Source organism: Ostrinia furnacalis, unplaced genomic scaffold (assembly GCF_004193835.3).
Source record: "Ostrinia furnacalis isolate ACB-3 unplaced genomic scaffold, ASM419383v2 OfSCF7522, whole genome shotgun sequence".
NCBI lineage: Eukaryota > Metazoa > Arthropoda > Insecta > Lepidoptera > Crambidae > Ostrinia > Ostrinia furnacalis.
This window is the reverse complement of record NW_021137761.1, coordinates 52,263-70,951: the sequence shown is the minus strand read 5'-3', so window position 1 is coordinate 70,951 and position 18,689 is coordinate 52,263. Positions and strand designations below refer to the sequence as shown.

The 18,689-nt window shown below is 37.3% G+C and overlaps 4 protein-coding genes across 4 annotated transcripts; 1 reads left to right on the top strand and 3 right to left on the bottom strand.

The window, feature by feature from the left end:
* Positions 1-3,481: 3,481 nt before the first annotated feature.
* LOC114364984 (twist-related protein-like) lies at positions 3,482-4,510 on the bottom strand. The gene has a single exon (XM_028321369.1). The coding sequence runs from the start codon at positions 4,410-4,412 to the stop codon at positions 3,615-3,617; it is 798 nt and encodes a 265-aa protein (XP_028177170.1). The 5' UTR covers positions 4,413-4,510; the 3' UTR covers positions 3,482-3,614.
* Positions 4,511-6,330: 1,820 nt separating this feature from the next.
* On the bottom strand, positions 6,331-7,384 carry LOC114364981 (twist-related protein 1-like). Its single transcript, XM_028321366.1, has one exon. It carries the CDS (start codon positions 7,261-7,263, stop codon positions 6,517-6,519), a length of 747 nt encoding a protein of 248 aa, XP_028177167.1. The 5' UTR covers positions 7,264-7,384; the 3' UTR covers positions 6,331-6,516.
* Positions 7,385-15,040: 7,656 nt separating this feature from the next.
* Pif1 (Pif1 DNA helicase) lies at positions 15,041-17,408 on the top strand. Its single transcript, XM_028321367.1, has 3 exons — positions 15,041-15,881; positions 15,985-16,148; positions 16,244-17,408. The coding sequence occupies exons 1-3, from the start codon at positions 15,134-15,136 to the stop codon at positions 17,237-17,239; spliced, it is 1,908 nt and encodes a 635-aa protein (XP_028177168.1). The 5' UTR covers positions 15,041-15,133; the 3' UTR covers positions 17,240-17,408.
* A 128-nt stretch (positions 17,409-17,536) lies between these two features.
* Positions 17,537-18,618, bottom strand: LOC114364983 (THAP domain-containing protein 6-like). The gene is made up of 3 exons (XM_028321368.1): positions 18,412-18,618; positions 18,031-18,217; positions 17,537-17,944 (listed from the first exon to the last, which is right to left on the bottom strand). Exons 1-3 carry the CDS (start codon positions 18,486-18,488, stop codon positions 17,540-17,542), a joined length of 669 nt encoding a protein of 222 aa, XP_028177169.1. The 5' UTR covers positions 18,489-18,618; the 3' UTR covers positions 17,537-17,539.
* Between the last annotated feature and the right edge of the window lie 71 nt (positions 18,619-18,689).

Here is an 18,689-nt window from a genome sequence, read left to right as displayed (position 1 = left end):
AAAAATATTTACTTAACAAAAAACAATCGTTCCTTTTAACTTAAACTCTTGTATCTAATGTTGCTGTAATAGTGGTTATTTTGCAACAAGAATACTGCTGTCGATTAATGAATATTTAGGCCTATTTTTGCTCTAGTCACCATTGCAAATTTTAAACTGTTTTTTACTAACTATATCATATGTGTATATTTTACTAAAAATGGTGAATAATGTGCAAGCATTTAAAATGTAATGTAAAATACCTATTAAGAATATGAAAATCAGAACGAAAAACAGTGTTTCGAATAATCATGAAATCTTTAGGCGTGTATTATGAAACAAGGCCGAATGTATGGAACTCAATCATAGACAGGGTGTCCACATTCTGGAAAGTCAGGGAAAGTCAGGGAAAAGTCAGGGAAGCTCATAGCAGTCAGGGAAAGTCAGTGAAATAGAGGAGTCACCTGGAAAGTCAGGGAAACATTGAGATTTTGTCTACCAAAACACTGTTTGTCTCCCGAAATTTCCCAGTGATTGTAAAATGAGGGATTTAATTAATTTATGCTCTAGAAAGACCTTTGATCTTGACTATCGAAGCATTTTTTTTCAGGTTTGGAGTGATCTACATTATGACTTTGTTTTTAGTCATAATTATATTACTCCTTTTTAGTTTTTTATCTAATGAAGTGGATTGATCTAAATTATGACATAATTTTGTTCATAATTAGATTACTTTCATATAGTTTTTTTAAGGATTAGAGAGATCTATGTTATGATTTTTTTTGTCATAACTAGATTACTCCTTTTTGTTTTAATAGTTATACTTTTTTGTTTCAGTAAAATGATATTGTCAAAAAAACCAAGTCTCGCAACTCAGTTGTTCTACGGTAAAAAGTTGTGAGATCCATGTAATACCAAGTCCAGGCCAGGAAATCTTTAACGTTTTACATAAATTATTGACTTGGCCATCGCACTAAATAATCTCACAACTTTTTACCGTAGAACAACTGAGTTGCGAGACTTGGTTTTTTTGACAAGTATTGTTTTTGATGGGATCTCATTTCTTTTTGTATTTTATAGACAGCTGTTATGTATCTAGAAAACTGGACCGAAATTGAAAAATTTTGCTCGACTTGGCGGTTGCACTACCGTGCCCCCAAATATTTTAGTTTTTCCTTGATTCATACACCAAACACTACTTATATTCCAAATTTGAAGCTTCTAGGTCTGCTAGAAGTGCCTTAGAATTTTGATGATCGGTGAGTCAGTCAGTCAGTCAGTCAGTGAGTGACAAAATTAAGTAACTTTGACCCGTTATAATTCTTAAACTACTGGTTCAAATTGAATGAAATTTTAAATATACTGTGTCTTTATAATGCCTGCATAGCTAATGAAAATTCAGCCTTCTAGTTTTATCCACAACGAAGTTACAGGCGGTCGAAAATGGCCTGAATTCGAGAAAAGGATGGTNAACTTTATTTTAAACTTTTTAGTTGTTTCTCAATCTCATGGCCTAAGTGCTCGGGAAGACAAATCCAACGAACCCAAACTCGATAAGCTTCCGCCGTTTCGTTTAGGACTTCCTATGGCCAGCTCCTGCCACCTCTTGACTTCATCATCAGGACCCTGGACATCATCTAGCACTATAGTGCTCGAAAAGACAAGTCCAACGAACCCAAACTAGATGCAATTCCGCCGTTTCGTTAAGAGTTCCTATCTCAATGTCTCTCTGACTCTGACTCCATCCAGCTCAATGGTACCATAATATTGCATTGTCATCGTACTTACACAAGTATACCAAATTTCAGCTCAATTGATTAAGGAGAACTGGTTTTAAATTCAGTTGTAAGATTTATCCCATACTACTAACAAGCGAAGTGCTTGTAAAAATGGTACGCATATCTTTTTTGCGACTAGGTTTCTTAGAGTACCATTTTGGAATCTTGGATAGTTGCGTCAACTTTAAAAAAACTTGCCGCAGTAGTGTTCATACTTTTTTTTTACAAAACGATGAGTCAAAGTGGAGTGAAAGTAAAAATCGTTCAAAATTTTAAGGAAATAAAATATTTTGATTAACTTTTTTGTAAAAACTGCAAGGGTTCTGGGGGTTTTAAGAGTTGGGGTGAACAGCAGCACTACTTAAGTTGCCGATATAAACAGAAAACCAGGAATAATTGAAAAATTGTGGTCGTGGTAATGTAAAATATCATATGGGGTGTCAATTTTCGTTGAATTTCATAATTTATTGTGTAAGTTAAAAATAATTGAGATATTTTTTTTTCCTTATTTTTCCTAAAGTCCTGTGGCGTCGGCTTATCCTTGAATTTTGGGACACGTTGTATACATAGTTGGTCAGGGAATTTTGAAAAAATTGTCAGGGAAAGTCAGGGAAAAGTCAGGGAATTTTTTTGAACATTTGCAGTGGACACCCTGAATTAGATTGTTTTTCCTGTGATTGGCTACACTAGTGTTATAAAGGAATGATTTGTTGTTTGTTTGTATTGAATAGGCTCCGAAACTAGTGAACCGATTTGAAAAATTCTTTCACCATTCGATTTCTACATTATTTCTGATGAACATAGGCGGTACGAAGTTCGCCGGTCAGCTCTGACTAAATATTCAAATTCAACCAATGAAAGGCTTTACTCTATGTTTGCGAATTAGTTAAGTTTTAAGCGTCGTGTCGCATTCATATCCTAATATGGGTGGGTACTGGGTATACTATTTTTGAACATTTTAACTTGTACCTACAATTTTTTATTTTAATATCCTTTAGCACGGGCTGTGTGTTGCTGAGTATCATTTTAAGCTTATAATTATGAAGGTTAATTCCGGAATGTGACCAAACAGTGTTGACAAATACTTATTTAGATCTGTAAGCGTTTAATACGCTACTGTGAGTCTGTGACTGTGAAAAGTGTTACTGTAAATAGATTTTACGTCCTATTACGTTTTTGTATTGTGTTTATTTTATAATTGAAATCAAAGCCATGTAAATATTATGTACTTAGTTTACGCAATAAAATTTAAACAACGAGATTTTTAGTTTTTCTTTACAAATCAAAATGCAGTAAATTTTTGAAAAATAAATTTATTTTTGTTTATATTGTAAATTGATAACAATTAACACTTATGGTATAAAATATAATGTGAATGCCACATTTTTTCTATTATTTTTGGTAGGTAGCCGTATTCACTTGAATTACTAAACTTAAATTTTTCGTATATGTAAGGACTAGCGGCCGCCCGCGACTTCGTACGCGTGAATCCCGTTTTTCCCGCTAATTCCCGTTCCCGTGGGAATTTCGGGAATTCCTTTCTTAGTGCACCTCTACGGTACCTAAGCTACGTCCCTTCCAAATTTCAAGTGCCTACGTTTAGCCGTTTAGGCTGTGCGTTGATCTGTCAGTCAGTCAGTCAGTTTCTCCTTTTATATATTTAAGATCATTAATTATTTATAAGAGATTTAAAAATATACAGGTTAAATTATTTTAAGGCCTACTAAATTAACTATCACATGTTTGCAATTTTTACGATACTTTCAATTTAAAACTACGTCTAACTTACGCTAGCTTATTTAGAAATGTTTACAAAAATGGAATATTTAAAGCGTCTTTTCACGGTGGTTTACACTGTCACGTTTGTCCATTGGTCCACTCGCCCTCCATCCTCCAGACGGAGAAGGCGTAGCTGAGCTTGTCCTGGGCTAGGTACTTGCCGTGGTCGCTCCCGGCGTCGCTGCCGCTGTCGCTGGCCGTCTCGCCACTAGACAGGATCTGATACAGGAACTCGATGTACCGCGTCGCCAGCTGAAGCGTCTGAATCTTCGACAGCTTATCACTCGGCAGCGACGGAATGATCTGCCGCAAACTCGCAAACGCCTCGTTCAAACTCTGAGTTCGCTGTCGCTCCCTTACGTTCGCCATCACCCGCTGCACCTGCATCTCCTCGTAGCTCTGAGCCTTCTTCCTCGACGACTTCGAACGCTTCCGCGATCTCCTCTGCTCCTCCGTTTCCACATTCGACTGATCATCTGTCGAGGTATTACGGTACCCCTCCCCCAGCTTCGGCGTCTCACTATCGTAATAATTTCGGAGTCGGTCCTGTGAATTTGAGTCGTCGAAATAGAAATTCCTATGGAACTGGCGCTCCAGGGAATTCCTCTGGTACTGCTGGTCGTAGGACGGGTAGGGATGTTGATAGTCTCGCTCCTCGCTGTCGAAGGAGATGTTGGCGGGCCAGGGCTGCGGCGGACGCTCCGAGCCGTTGCTCAGGTCCATGAGCCGCGTCGGTGACGAGGGCGCAAACGCCGACAGCTCGGCGTGGCCGTCCACCTCCACCGGCGTATAGCCGTAGTACTGCTCCTCATCGTCCGGGTACTCGGCCTCGCGTTTTATCGGCACCGGTGTACTTTCACAAGCCTCGTAGTTCATCCTGCGAACGCGCGTCGAGAGACATGAGCGCGATGATCAGCGCAGTCGGACTGCAGCCGCGGACTGGGCCCGAGTCCTGCGCGCCCGCCCCTACCCGTCCCTTCATTGACAAGATACAAAAAATAACCATTTCCACCGCTCCGTTGCGCCTCCCAGCGCGCCGCCTCCTGCCCTGTGCGAGACAGAGACGGAGATATCCGCGCTGATTGTTTTTGTGTCTTGTCCATCATTTCATGAACCGATCCTATTTACCGCTCGTACACAACGTAGGTATAATATGTGCCTAGTGCCTACGTTTGGCGGCCATGGCCGATCGCTTCGTTGGTCACGCATCCTGTGCGAGATGTTGAAGATGCAACATAATCTTGCGCCTTTACTTCATTTATCCATTCCGTATAGAATCCTGCATGAGCCGATAATGTTTTTCCTGTTAAAATGCAGTAAAACTTTCGTGCATAGCTCTATAAATATTCTTAGAATTTGGGCCGTCAGACGGCACTTAAAATGTCGCTAATAAAATCGAACCAGAAATGCTAATAAAATTTCACTGTACTCGAGATTCGGCGCCGAGGGTGGTTATAAGTTTTTGTGCAGTCGCGTCGTCCTGTCGCCTCCTAAAAATACCCGTGACGCAACAGGAGTCGCTCCCACGCCGCCGCCGGTGATCCTTTGCAGCCTATAATATAAATATTTGATATTCATCTCTAATAACAACGATAGCAATGGCGTGTCTGTACAGTGTTACGGTCTCATGGGATGGGTTTATGGCTCCTTTTGGAATATGGGAGCAGTTATTGAATTTTTTGTTATACTTATAAACATATTCACTAATCTCAAAACTCAGAGTTAGGTATTGCATCTTATTCGTATTTTTTGGCGACGCGTTAGCATTCTTTTCTTTTAATGTTAGCTCAGTAATAATTTATTTTTGGAAAATTTACCACAGCGGTGATGAAGCCGTTAATATTTATTAATAGCTTCATTAATCATTGTCTAAAAATATTCCAAGCTTAAATTATTGGTATTCTATGGCATGGTATGAGGACTAAAGTGTTGAAGTATGATAGAAATTACTTTTAATTACATTTCGGAAATCTGAAAACATTTTTTATCTTTATCAGAGAAAAACTAATACCTAGGTTTAATGTAAGCCTGTTTTGTTATCCGTAGTTAAATTAACCAATTGCTAAGTTTTATAATGATACCTCTAACCACAAGTTCTATACAATTTGTGTTCTGTTATCAGTTGAATTTCATAAGTTTAACTTGACTTTAGATTAGGTACCTATACGAGACCCTGAAATCATTCATCAATCAAATCTTGCCATAACAGTGCCATCTTAAGAAATAATGTCAAACAAAGAGATTTCAAATTCCTCCAGCGTTAATCTGAAACTGAATTGGTTTATCCCAATGGGGTGTTGTTAGTTAAAATCTTCGTTAATCTGTGTTAATGTAAGAGATAAGTAAACGTCATCCCCTCGGGTTGCGTACAGATGTTCGAACTATAGGATTAACGCCGTGCGGTTTATTTTGTTAAGAGTTTTACGGCCCTGTGGTATATTTTTGACTTTTTGTCGAGTAAGTGACACCTACTTTAGATAACGAAGCACCTATCCATAAGTATGACTCACCTATTAGTAATTGCGCAGATGTTTCTCAGAAATCCGCCAAAAATTAAATAGGTAGTTAGGGAAATCGTGTTACGAACTTACGAATTATTATTAACTATTTGAGAAAATGTTATTATTTACATTATGGCATAAGGTAATTACTCTGTTTCGCCGGACTATGGTTACAAGAAGAATTGACTTCAGTAATAATTTAAATAGATCAGTAATAAAAAAATAACAGGATAATGTGGTTAGATGAAAACATGAGTTATGAGAAATTGAATTTTTAATAGCCTATTATTTTTTTCAAACTTCTAAATACTTATTTAACTTCTTTAAAAAACACATTTGCTAGCGGTCTTCTAAAATTAAATAACACCTTCATGTATAATTTTGGTTACATAACACAAACATGAAACTAAGTTCACAAAGAAAATACATTGTTTTATACATGAAACGCATAAATGCTGTAGAAAACTCTAAAATATCTTTCACATAGGATTTCTTTCCAGTCTCCTCATCGTGAATGCATGGTTTAGCCTGGCCTGTGTATCTTTTACATGCTTGTCTCCAGTACCCGGCTTACTTAGCATATAGCACAAGAACTCAATGTACCGCTTCGCTAGCTCCAGAATTTGCATCTTGGTGAGTTTGTTGGTCGGCATCAGTGGGATAATTCTCCTCAGAGTGGCAAAGGCTTCGTTCAAATTGTACGTTCGATGACGTTCGCGCTCATTTGCCGTTAGTCGCTGTATACGCAATTCTTCCACTTCTTCGTTGCAGACTTTGTTCGATTTTGGCGGGAGTCTCCAGGTCTTCAGTTTTTCAGTTTCACAATTGGCTTCTTTTTTTGGTATACTGTTATCTGCCTCCAGTCCCAGATTATTGTCACCATCTACATTATAGTTGTTATGGCTTAAATTGTCTTGAAAAGTTCCATTTTCTAGTTGTTCTGGTAAATTATTTTGGTATTGTGGAATAAGCGCATATTGGATCTGCTGGTTATTTTGTGGTATGCTATTGATTGTTAAGTTGGATGACCAGGGTTGATAAAACGGCTGATCGGAGCTACTGGTCAATTCACTGAGAAGCGTTGGCGGTGGAGGAGTTATATGCGAGAATTCACTGGTTATTTCCACTTGCGTCGGTTGCAAGTAATACTGCTTATCTTCTTGTAGATATGTGGTGTCTTCTAGTTTTATTACTGGTAGCTTGTTGTCACAGGTTTCATAGCTCATCTTGTTTGTTCTGGCCGCGTGCGCTGACGTAATGATAGGCTGTTGCAAACTAAGCTCGTGCCACAGTTGACCAATTCTTGTACGGTATTTACTTCCATTATTACTGTCATGAACAAAAAACAACAATGGCGATTTCTTTTTCCAAAGACGGCCCCTCCCAAGAAGACGCCTTCTGTTGGTGCCCTTGCAGACCCTTTTGAGAGCGACAGGGATAGAGCTATGCAATTTTTGTCTTCCATGTTTTTGTCGTTGTCTTTTGTTTCATTTTATAGAGGATTCCTTAAACTATCGACCCTAACGTATGAATAAAAGTTTCTTGTACTACAATTAGGTCTACGCATGAAAAAAAAAACTCTTCGAAGATTTGCAAGTCTCAATATCCGTTTTTGGTACCTATTTAGGAACCTAGGAACGATATTCCTTTAGGATAAAGTAGGTCTATTAATTTTAAATTTTCAGACTATTAATTTGAAGTGAGTATCGTGAGGTATTGTGCATCTAGAGTTCGCAATTATCGTGCATCTAGCACGTCGCTTCGCAAATTACGAGAGCTCCTTTGTGTTTAAGTACTTATGCCTTTTGTCGCCTAGATCTCTAACTAAAAATATCCTAAGCCATGACACAAAAGGGCACGTCGCTCCCACGCAGCCACCGGCAACCGATGCTCCTTTACAGGCTATAATATAAATATTTGATAGTTTTATCTCAATAACAATGTTTGCTGTCTGCGTAGTGTCATGGTGATCTAATCCAGATGAGTAGCTTCTATAAAACCTATATGTAGGTAGTTATGAAGGCATATTGAGGCATTTTTTATACTAACGTTTCGTGTCGTGTCGTGGATTAGTTTATCCCAAGGCTGTCAATTCAAAATTATCAAACTTTACAAGAATTTCAGTATAAAATTTTATTGGCCATTCTCTAATCTCTATGCGGAGTTTCTCCATTGTGGTTTAAAAAAGACATTACGCCGATTGAAAAGTCCACTCACAAAAAGTTCACAATCTCTAAGATTTTCAAGCTCTTGGGTTGCATCTCTCCTGATGGAAAGTGAAGATCAGGACGAAGGTGGAAGCGGGCTTCACCCGGAATCCTCAACTACAGGTGTACTGGCTATCTTACTTTCTACTACCAGAACATAACAATGCGTAAAAGCGACATACCCACTCCAATTAAAAGTCAGGAGTTTCAATATTATGAGTGAATATTAACTAACACATTACAATACCTACTTATAATATGGTGGCAAGCAAGATAAACTTTGTCAACTCATTGCAACCATACAGATGTTCGAACTCCGAAATGAAGGTTAACGCCATGTGGTTTATTTTGTTAAGAGTTTTACAGCTTCGCGGTATATTTTTGAACTGTTTTTGTTTAGGTGACACCTGCTTTAGATAACGAGGAGTTTTAAGTGAGGATATGACAATTTTCACTTTATTGAAGTGGTATGGGTGGTTGAAGATTGCAATAAACTGCACTTCAAAACTGCGGTATTTTGAAAGAGAAGCTAATATCGTGAATCTTTCCCGATTTGTCACAATAATATCGATCAGAGTTGATCTTGAATCTTGATTCATTTATTGTCACGTTCATTCCAAACCTTGACTCTAATACATAGTAGGTAAATTAGTAACTTTTATTCCTGTAAAGATAAGTGCTTTATAGTCTTGGACCCGCGTGTAGTTCTGGCTATGAATCAACAAGCCCCTCCCCCTATCAAATTGCTTCGCGAATCACGCGTCTACCTGCGCCTACGCATGTAGGTAACACACGCCCATTGTCAATCGGACGTTTTCAGACAGCAGAGCTTCCACATTTTATTTCATGAGTAGGTACCAATAATAAAGATGAAGATATTACATAAAGTTAGTAGGTAAGTTAATCGTGCTTGAGAGCTTATTATAGTATTTATGTTACGGTTAATGTGATAAATTGAAAATTATGAATAATCGCCGGTTATTATGAATAATTACCGACAGGCGAGGTAAAAGTGATAAATTAATCACATTTATCAGTGATTATTTCATAAATTAACCTTAAAATACTAACAAATATCATAAAAAAGAACACCGGCTCATGTACAGCGCTCATGTACAGCCTCACATTTTGAACGTTTTTAGGTATATCCTAAATTAATATAATTTGCCAAATGAGTTTGGACTGTTTCTTGCGTAACATTACTTTGCCATAATGCCTATAACACATTGTTTTGATTTAAAGTGAAAAATAGGTTAAGGTGCGGCGGGGGTGGCCCTTGGGCCACCCCTAAGCCGCCTATTTAGTTTTATACACACATAAATGATCTCAGATTAATCACATTTACCATATCACGAGGTATCACGAAATTCATAATAACCGGCGATTACTTATTCATAATTTTCACATAATTATCACATTGACCGTAACATTTATACTTGAGTAAAAAAATTGATCCTCTTATCTTATTTTAAACCTTCGTCTTATCAATTACAATTCATTTTGTTTGGTAGGTAGGACACCTAATAAACCAAAATTGCTTTACGACCAAACGTTTTAACTGAACTTGCAGTTCCCTGGGAACTGAGGAAGTAACAAACAAAATAGCTGGTTACTCACTCAGTCAAAAATCTTAGGTCAAGCAATAAAACAATTGGAGAAAACTGATTCCCACGAGCGAAGCGCACATCTGCTAGCCATGTGCCAAAAATACCCATTGCCCGACGATGACCATTGTTTCTCTGCATAATAAAAACGAAGATTAGGTTCTAAACGGCAATATCGTAATAAATAATAAAGCGTCTTGGAAATGCTCGCTGCCATAAAACATCTGTGGAGACCTACGCAGCTGCGTTTAAAGGAAAATACGTCACACGTGTGCCTGATCTATAGCCCGATCCTCGTTCAGCGCCGATACCTGCGCCCGCGCTGATAACGGCCATTGTCTACGAAAGCACAGATCACAAATTCCCACTGTACTAATAATCATTTTTGAACACCTGCAATATTTTGAATAGAAAGTATCGACACTTGTTGAAACATGTATTCTCTTAATCGCTATTGTGCTAGTTTTTTTACGTATTATCAACATTGCTAATTATTTTTTGCGCAGTTGAAAATAGAGGATGACCTCCACGAAGCATAATGAAATTATGTTTTTCTAGATAAATCCGAGAGTAACTAGATAAAAGCTTAAGATTGAGCAAAAATGGGATAAGTAAGTAGGTATTTAAAACTACCAATCAATTGTCAAAATGTTGTAGGTATGAGCTGTAAAAACAGTTTTTAAATTTTGTATGGCATAGAAACCTCATGACTCGACTAGTCCTTCAATCCTTTTTATTTGATATTTTCATGTTATATTTTATAATATGATTGATTGTGTTATGTATATTTGATTTCCATGTTGATAGATTGGTTATCGTCGATGATGTTATCGGTCCACCTTGTGGGTGGACGTCCCACGCTGCGTTTTCCGGCCTCCACTTCAGACCAGCCTACCTATGTTCAGCAGTGGACGTCCAATGGTTGAAATAATGATGATGATGATGATTATATGACTTTAATTTAAAAAAAATTTGAAATCTCATAAACTGCCAGATATTCTTTTTGTTTTTGTGTCTAATAAAGATTTTTCTATTCTATTCTTTTCTATGTTCAGGGCTATAATGATGTGATTTTTTTCGTTTTTTGTCTGGAGTTTTACTCAATTATAAATAAATGTGTTAATTTGTTCCCAAGGATCCGCACAATCGGTCTAAGTAAGTAAGTACCTACCATTTAATATTATTATTTATTTTTTTCGTTAAGTAGGTAACTATAAATATTTTGTATCGTTTTATTTAATCGACTGAACTCTGTATTTAAAATGCAAACATAATATTATCTGCCGCCTAAACTGTGTTCCAATACTGGATTTGCGTTATAACTACGGCCCAGTGGTATACCTCCAGCGAGCGCGCAGATGCGTCCCATGTGTGGCGTTTACTTACTCCGCGCCGTCGACTCTGACGCCCCAAAGCTGTCTCCACGACTTATAGAAATTGCAAGACAGTCCTAATGGACAACTCATTGTTTCAGATATTTCATAAAATTGAATTTTTAGTAGGTTGCTATAGGAGGAGCACTCTTACACACCCCCACATAAATTACCTAACTGACTTACTCTAATTTCAGGATGAAAATGTGGGTGTCGTCGTTTCAGCCAAATGACGTCCACTGCTGGACAAAGGCCTCCCCCAAAGATTTCCACAACGACAACCTGGATGCGGGCAGCGCATGACCGGTCGTTATAGGACTTTAGACTTCAGAAGATTGTTTGGTTTTTACGAGGGGAAAGCAACGCACGCAATCCAATTATAATGCAAATGCGCTGTTTTTATTGTTCCTAAGGCACGATGGTTTACGTTGGGAAATGTAGGTAACTAAAGAGATTTTAAAGTCTTATTCTTAATCCTGGCGGTTTGATGATTGGAAATGATAATTATGTCCCAAAGACTTCTTCTTCATGCTCACCCTAATCGGTATTGACCGGTACAGTTCACATGAACTGTTTTGTTTCAGGAACGCCCCGTAACGTAACCCGCCCTCGGGCTACCTACTCGGAACTACGCCAAGCCAACTAATTACGTTCTGACAGCATCAACATTGCATTTTGTTCATTTAAATAAACTACGCATTCGTGTGCTCGATTGGCCAAAGTAAAAACTAAACTATAAACGGTTTCCATTATGAGCAGAAATTAATTTATTGTGATGACGCGCTTTACTTTCAGGAAGACCAAAAAGGGCAAAAAGCAGAATCTGGTGTTTACGTATAAATGCTTTACGTTTATTACGTATATAAACACCTTACTGTGTGGTTGAGGAAAATCAAAAGAAGCTGCTCTATCAAATCGTTATATTACTTTTTTTATTTACAACGGAGAAGCTCTTGGCCTGCATCTCACCTGATGGAAGGAAAGTGATGATCAAGCCGAAAGGCTTGACTGTGGTCTTAAGAACTAGACCACAGAAGCGGTAGTAAATGTCTTGACAGAAGTCATACTAGGACACCTTTATCAGGAATATCAATGAGATCACACGTGTGCCGTTTTCCAAACACATTAAAGTCGGGCAGACATAAAGGACGTTTAGCGACACTTATTTGCCTATATTGCCGTCGTCGGTTTTACGACGTATTTGCCGGAGTCCGCTAGCCTGCGCAAACGCATGGGGGCTTGCTAATTCTGTCATGTGCTGGTTCTGCGATGTTTCCTGTATAGATTCCTTGTGCATGTCATTTCCTTGGTACGTTGACAAATGAGTCTAACTCCTCATTCTGTACTGGTGCCTAGGTACTAGTTATTTTAAGACAACCAGTCACCGTTTCCTTTCTGTGGTCGAATTTAGGAAACGATTTGTCATTATTACACATCGTTCTTTGATGATGCTCTGACTAATGTTACCTGCTTTCAGGTGGAATACTGGCATGGTATTTGCAATTCCTACTTTTGTTACTTACCTACCATTAATATAGTTAACTTGCCTGCCAGCTACTTATACTTATTATAAATTATTCTAATTAGTTTAAACTGTTAATTAGAATGGTCACTTTTCAAATTAAAAGAGGATTTGACAGTTTTGTAATATTTCTTAATTTCATAAAGTTTTTAGCGCAGTTTCAAATCATATCAAAATAAGGCCACCCATTATTATGGATAATGACTTTCGTGTAGATATTATTTAGGTGGGCTCCAGGATTTATTCTCTCACTCGAAACGTTCAAAATGATCGCGAAAATAAGCGTATTTACTTTGAAAGCACGTGGCGTTGATAACTTTAGTGGGCGCTTCCGTTCATTTGAGATGCTCTTCGATTTTAAAATCACCATCCTGTGTGATGATTTGTGTCACTACTTGTACGTTTTATTTTTAGATATTGTTGAAGTACTTAATGCAAAAGTTTTAAATACGATACGAGTTGGTAAAATTGGTTAACATTTTCTTTTCTGGCGAGTTTCATGTAGCTTACTGCGACAGCTGCTGCTAACAATTTACTTGATTGTTTGGGGAATTAAAATCACCTATCTATGAATTGAGCTTTGAGCGCAAACATGGTCGCCCCAAGGAAACTTGGCGGCGCACTGTAGCAGACACAGACACAGATATGGAGCAGACGAGACGAAGAAAATCAGCAAGACTTGGAGCGAGATCAAACGCGAAGCTCAAGACCGAACGCGATGGAAGACTGATGTGGACGCCCTCTGCCCCATATAGGGGACATGTACCTTAAGTCAAGTAAGTCGTGTATTGTGCTAATTAATTAAAAGATTAGGAAAATTTGTAGGTAACTAGCCTACCTATACATTTTCTCATCCTTGTGTTAAGACTGAAATCCACGATTCTAAACTAAAGTCAGAAGATGAGATCATCATACCTAGTTTATAAATTGTCGATGGGCATCTACCAGGCTTATGAAATGTAGTCTACCTACATAAGTATAGAAATCTCGCTGTCTGGTGTGCCGTTGCGTTGCGTCATCTCCTAAATGGCGAATGTAGGTTCCTCTCAGTACAGAGCCCCTCAGAGCAGCAATAATACTGTCTTATGGGATCATGTTACCATCGATTCAAGCACCGCATTTATAGTGAACTAGGTTCTGATGTTACGTCTTGCTTTATTGGTAAATCTCTACCCCTCTGAGTCTCACGTCGCAACTATAACATTTGATTACCTACAATCTCTTAGCGGTTCATTTTTCAGGTAGGTACCTATAGGTAGATACTTAAGACTTAGCCTAAGTATATCTTATTGGCAAAGTACGTAAAATAATCACTAAGAACAATGGTGAATCTTTTGAATCAATTTGATTAGACTACCTATTCATAAATATGAAATTAATTAGGTAAATAGTTCCAAGCTTTGTCCGTTCAAGGCTATTATTATGGTTAAGTAAACTGTATTTACTACCATCAGAAAGTGTTCAGTACAACGCATAATAGTATATTTGTGTTTAGTTCTGACGGTCTGTTTATCTTTAGCCGCATTTACGATCCCGACATGAATTATTGCCCGTTACTAAATGACAGCCTGTCTCCGGTGACCAAATAAAATTGAAATAAAGGCTAAATACGAAATTTGTTGGTGCTCATTGGTTTAGTTGTGTTTTGTAAGTTAGGTATTTGATTTATTTGATTGTTTGTAAAAGTGTAGTACCTACTTACATGCGTGTTATAGTTACCATAAGAATAAATACTTACTAACCTGCCTAGTATTTTAAAATTAATGTACTACGTCAGCTGTCCTCAGGCCATGAGGCTCGGGATTATCAAGAAGAGATCACTTCCTAGCAATAAGACCGCCTATGTGCCTGTACTAGTTCTGTTGGCGCTCCTGTCTCTCGCCAGTGGCGCCTACTGGTGAGCGAAAATACGATAGCAATTTGATGGCGCAAGTACACTATGGGAAATTGTACAAGATGAAAAACACCATCCTCCTCCTTTTCCCACCCGTGCTTGGCCCATATTTCGGTATAGCTAGCGCATCGACTCGGACTTGCGGCATGAAATTTCATAAGTTACATATTTTGATGTGCTGTTTTGTGGTGTGTGCAGTCATAGCAGTCTATATCTATGTAATTAATAGCCTTCTAACAAATCGACTACTGAGAAGAGCACAATATTTTCTGAATATTTTTTAAATTAACTGTTACAAAAATAAAAACTAATAAGTATTGATTCCTTTGCTATTTGAGAGCAAAGGTTATTTTCAGTTATTTTACTGACATGGGCTGTCATTGCTGTCAATTCTGATTCTGTCACTTTGCGTTTGATTTGGTGTAACAGTTTTGGCGCGTGCTATTATTTTTATTTAATAACGATAATATAAATGAAATAATAAATTAAAACAATCATGGAAGGCGGGGAATCTTTTTTGTCGTGTGCTGTTAATATTGAATGGATGACCCCCCAAGGATCCATAATCAGAAAAGTCAATTACAAAACTGCATCACTTCGCTTGATTAGAAACGAATTTAGAGAAATGTTTATGGAAATATCCAGTGAGAGAAACGCTGCAATAAGATTAGCTTTGAAAGGCATCAATGTGTTCAAGAAGTTCATGGCTGAAGGCAAAGCGAGCATAAAATTTCAGGAAGTAGGTTGTACTTTGTTTGTATCAAACGCACCCCCTACAAATCTTGTCTCCTTCCTGCGGACGATATTTGTGAAAATGACTGGTGATAAAGATCAGCAGCAGACATCCTCAAAACAGTCTATGAGGTCTAAATTGCTGAGTGGAAAAGCACAATCATTTGAAGAAATAAGTCCAGTGACCATAGCAGATATACATAGCGCCAAAACGAAAATACCTAAATCGACATTGACCACTCCCTCGCCACCTTCTAAGAAACGGAAGGCTGAAGATATGACCAGAGGTCCGGCTCCTAAAAAGCTGTATTCTCCGTCACCGTTGACTGCCACTAGTTCCTTGAACGCTGAACAACAAAGAGTATTGGAAGCTTGTTTAAGTGGCAAGAACATATTTTTCACGGGCTCTGCGGGCACCGGTAAAAGTTTCCTTTTGAAGAGAATTGTAGCTGCATTGCCTCCGGATGTTACTGTGCCTACAGCTTCCACTGGTGTTGCAGCTTGTCACGTTGGTATGTGAAAAACCAGATATTTCAATTACATACTACAACACATAAAATGTTGATATCTATTTTGTATGTTATTATGATAACTATACATTGTTTTATTTTACAGGAGGTACAACTCTTCATGCTTTCGCTGGCATTGGAGATGGCAGTGGTTCTCTGGATAATTTGTGTGAAAGGGCCATGAAGATACCACTTGTAGCACAAAAGTGGAGGAAATGCAAGCACCTCATTATTGATGAGATTTCCATGGTCGATGGAACTTTTTTTGAGGTACATATTAATATACTAAAAATTAAAAGGTGGAAAATATTCAAAATATTTTGTAGTAAAAAACATTTAACTTACATTAAAATTTTTTGTTTCAGAAACTTGAGGCTGTAGCACGTCACGTCAGAAAAAATGATAAACCCTTTGGAGGAATACAGCTCATACTCTGTGGAGACTTCTTGCAATTACCTCCAGTTGTTGAGAAAGGCAAGACAGGAAAACGATTCTGCTTCCAATCCCCATGCTGGGACAAATGCATTGAAATTTGTTTTGAACTCAAGGAGGTGCATAGACAAAAAGATCAAGAATTTATTTCTATTCTGAATAGCATAAGAATCGGACGAGTGACAAAAGAGATAAGTGACCGCCTCTTAGGAACAGCCAGACAGAAAATTGAGAGTGATGGTATCCTTGCAACAATATTATGTTCTCATACAAATGACTCTAAAACAATAAATGATACTAAATTAAAAGACTTACATGGCGAAACTAAAGAATTTATATCTCAAGACAGTGATAATGCAACTAAAGTACTAGATATGCAAACCATAGCCCCTTCAAAATTGGTTCTGAAAGTTGGTGCACAAGTGATGCTGCTTAAAAATATTAACGTAAATGCAGGTTTAGTGAATGGCGCCAGAGGAGTCGTGGTTAAATTTGAAGAAGGCTTTCCTGTTGTAAGATTTAAAAATAAAAAAGAGTATACCGCTAGGACTGAACGGTGGTATGTTAAAAATGCAAATGGAACATTGCTTTGTCGTCGGCAAATACCACTGAATTTAGCATGGGCTTTTTCGATACACAAGTCTCAAGGATTGACTTTAGATTGTGTTGAAATGTCATTGTCCAAAATATTTGAGGCTGGTCAGGCTTATGTGGCACTCAGTAGAGCTCAAAGCCTAGACACATTGAGGGTTCTGGACTTTGATTCACGACATGTCTGGGCTGAGCCTAGTGTCCTTGAATTCTATCAAAAGTTCCGAAGACGATTACAACAAATGGAAATTATACCCTTAGGAAGACCTTTGGCTGACAAAACTAATAAAAGAGGAAAGTTGAGAGAAATTTTAGAGAAACAATTACTTAGAAAATAGATTAATTAAATATTTAAGGTATAATCTGATATTTATTATTAATTTTTAAGTAAATGGAAATTCGAATGTATTTTTATAACTGACCCTAACATAATGCTTATAAATTAAGACTGATATTGTAATATATCATTTTAATTAATAATTCTAATAAATAGTTATCAAAATCAGATTTAGTCTTATTTTATTTATTTATTATTTTAAAAATAAAAGAACACCTTTATTATTTCAAAATGTCTTATTAAGTCTAGCAGGCAACACAATGTAAAATGCGTATCATAATGTTTGTATTTGTATTACATGCTATCTGGACTCTACGGCAGTCAAAATTTCTATTTGTTCTTCAAGAGTTGCATGTTTTTCTTGAAGGCATTTTACAATGTACTTTAAAGACTCCACATTTGATTCCATTTCTTTCTTGGATGATCTGGATTCATTCATTTTCTTTTGAAGTACCTCCACATGCTTCTTGTGCTGGGAAATTTGTTCCATCAGCCTTGTGATCAAGTGGTCCTGTTTTTTGGCCAGGAGCCACAGTTCGACTTCTTGAGGTGCGTCCGCTTTGCATTTTAAATCATCTGTTACGTAAGCATTCACATCATCTGGCTCCTGCAATTCACTGATTGCACTTTTCACACCAATAGTAAGCTCTGATTGACTTTGTTTATTTATCAGTCTTTCAATCCTTGACTGTGCAGCATATTCTTCCTGAAAATAACAAAGGACAATACAGGTTTGTTAAAAATTATGAAATGTATACTTTATAAATCAAAGTTTAAATTCCTAATTTATACCTTAATTACTTTAATCTGTTTTTGGAACAATGTCGGTACAGCATTCTCCTTGAGTCTTCTTTGAGAGTCAAAATATTTGTTTTCGAAATGTTTTGAACATATTTTACTTTTGGCCCAATCAAGTAAAGTGCATTTATTCTTGAGTAATATAAGCCATTTGTTTCTCATTTCACTGGAGGTTGGACACCTAAAAATGTAATAACAGTAAAATAAATTGAACAAGTTGTAGGTACATCACTTTCAGAAAATTTATTGCAGCTTACGATTGCAGTGCAATCATTGCACTCCAAAGCTGTGGTTAGAAAACATTGGGATGCAAGCTTCATGAATATATTTCTACTATGGATAATAAGTTATATTGTATCCAAATGTTTTACTTACGAATGAAATGTAACACCCGGTGGTTTGTTATGATATGAAATTTTGCAAGTAGTTATAGCGCAACGCATATTTGCCATAATAAATATGCGACGAACTAATTAAGTTTATTTGTCTCGGTTATTTAAAATGTGAACAGTATTTAGTTACTGAACGGGTATAATAAATTATACGATTTACAAACAATCGTCCGCCTCGCGTAAAAAACCAACAAACGCCAATGTTGACAATGACAGATGTCAATTTCACATTTTGATTATTTTTTTTTATTTTGATATTAG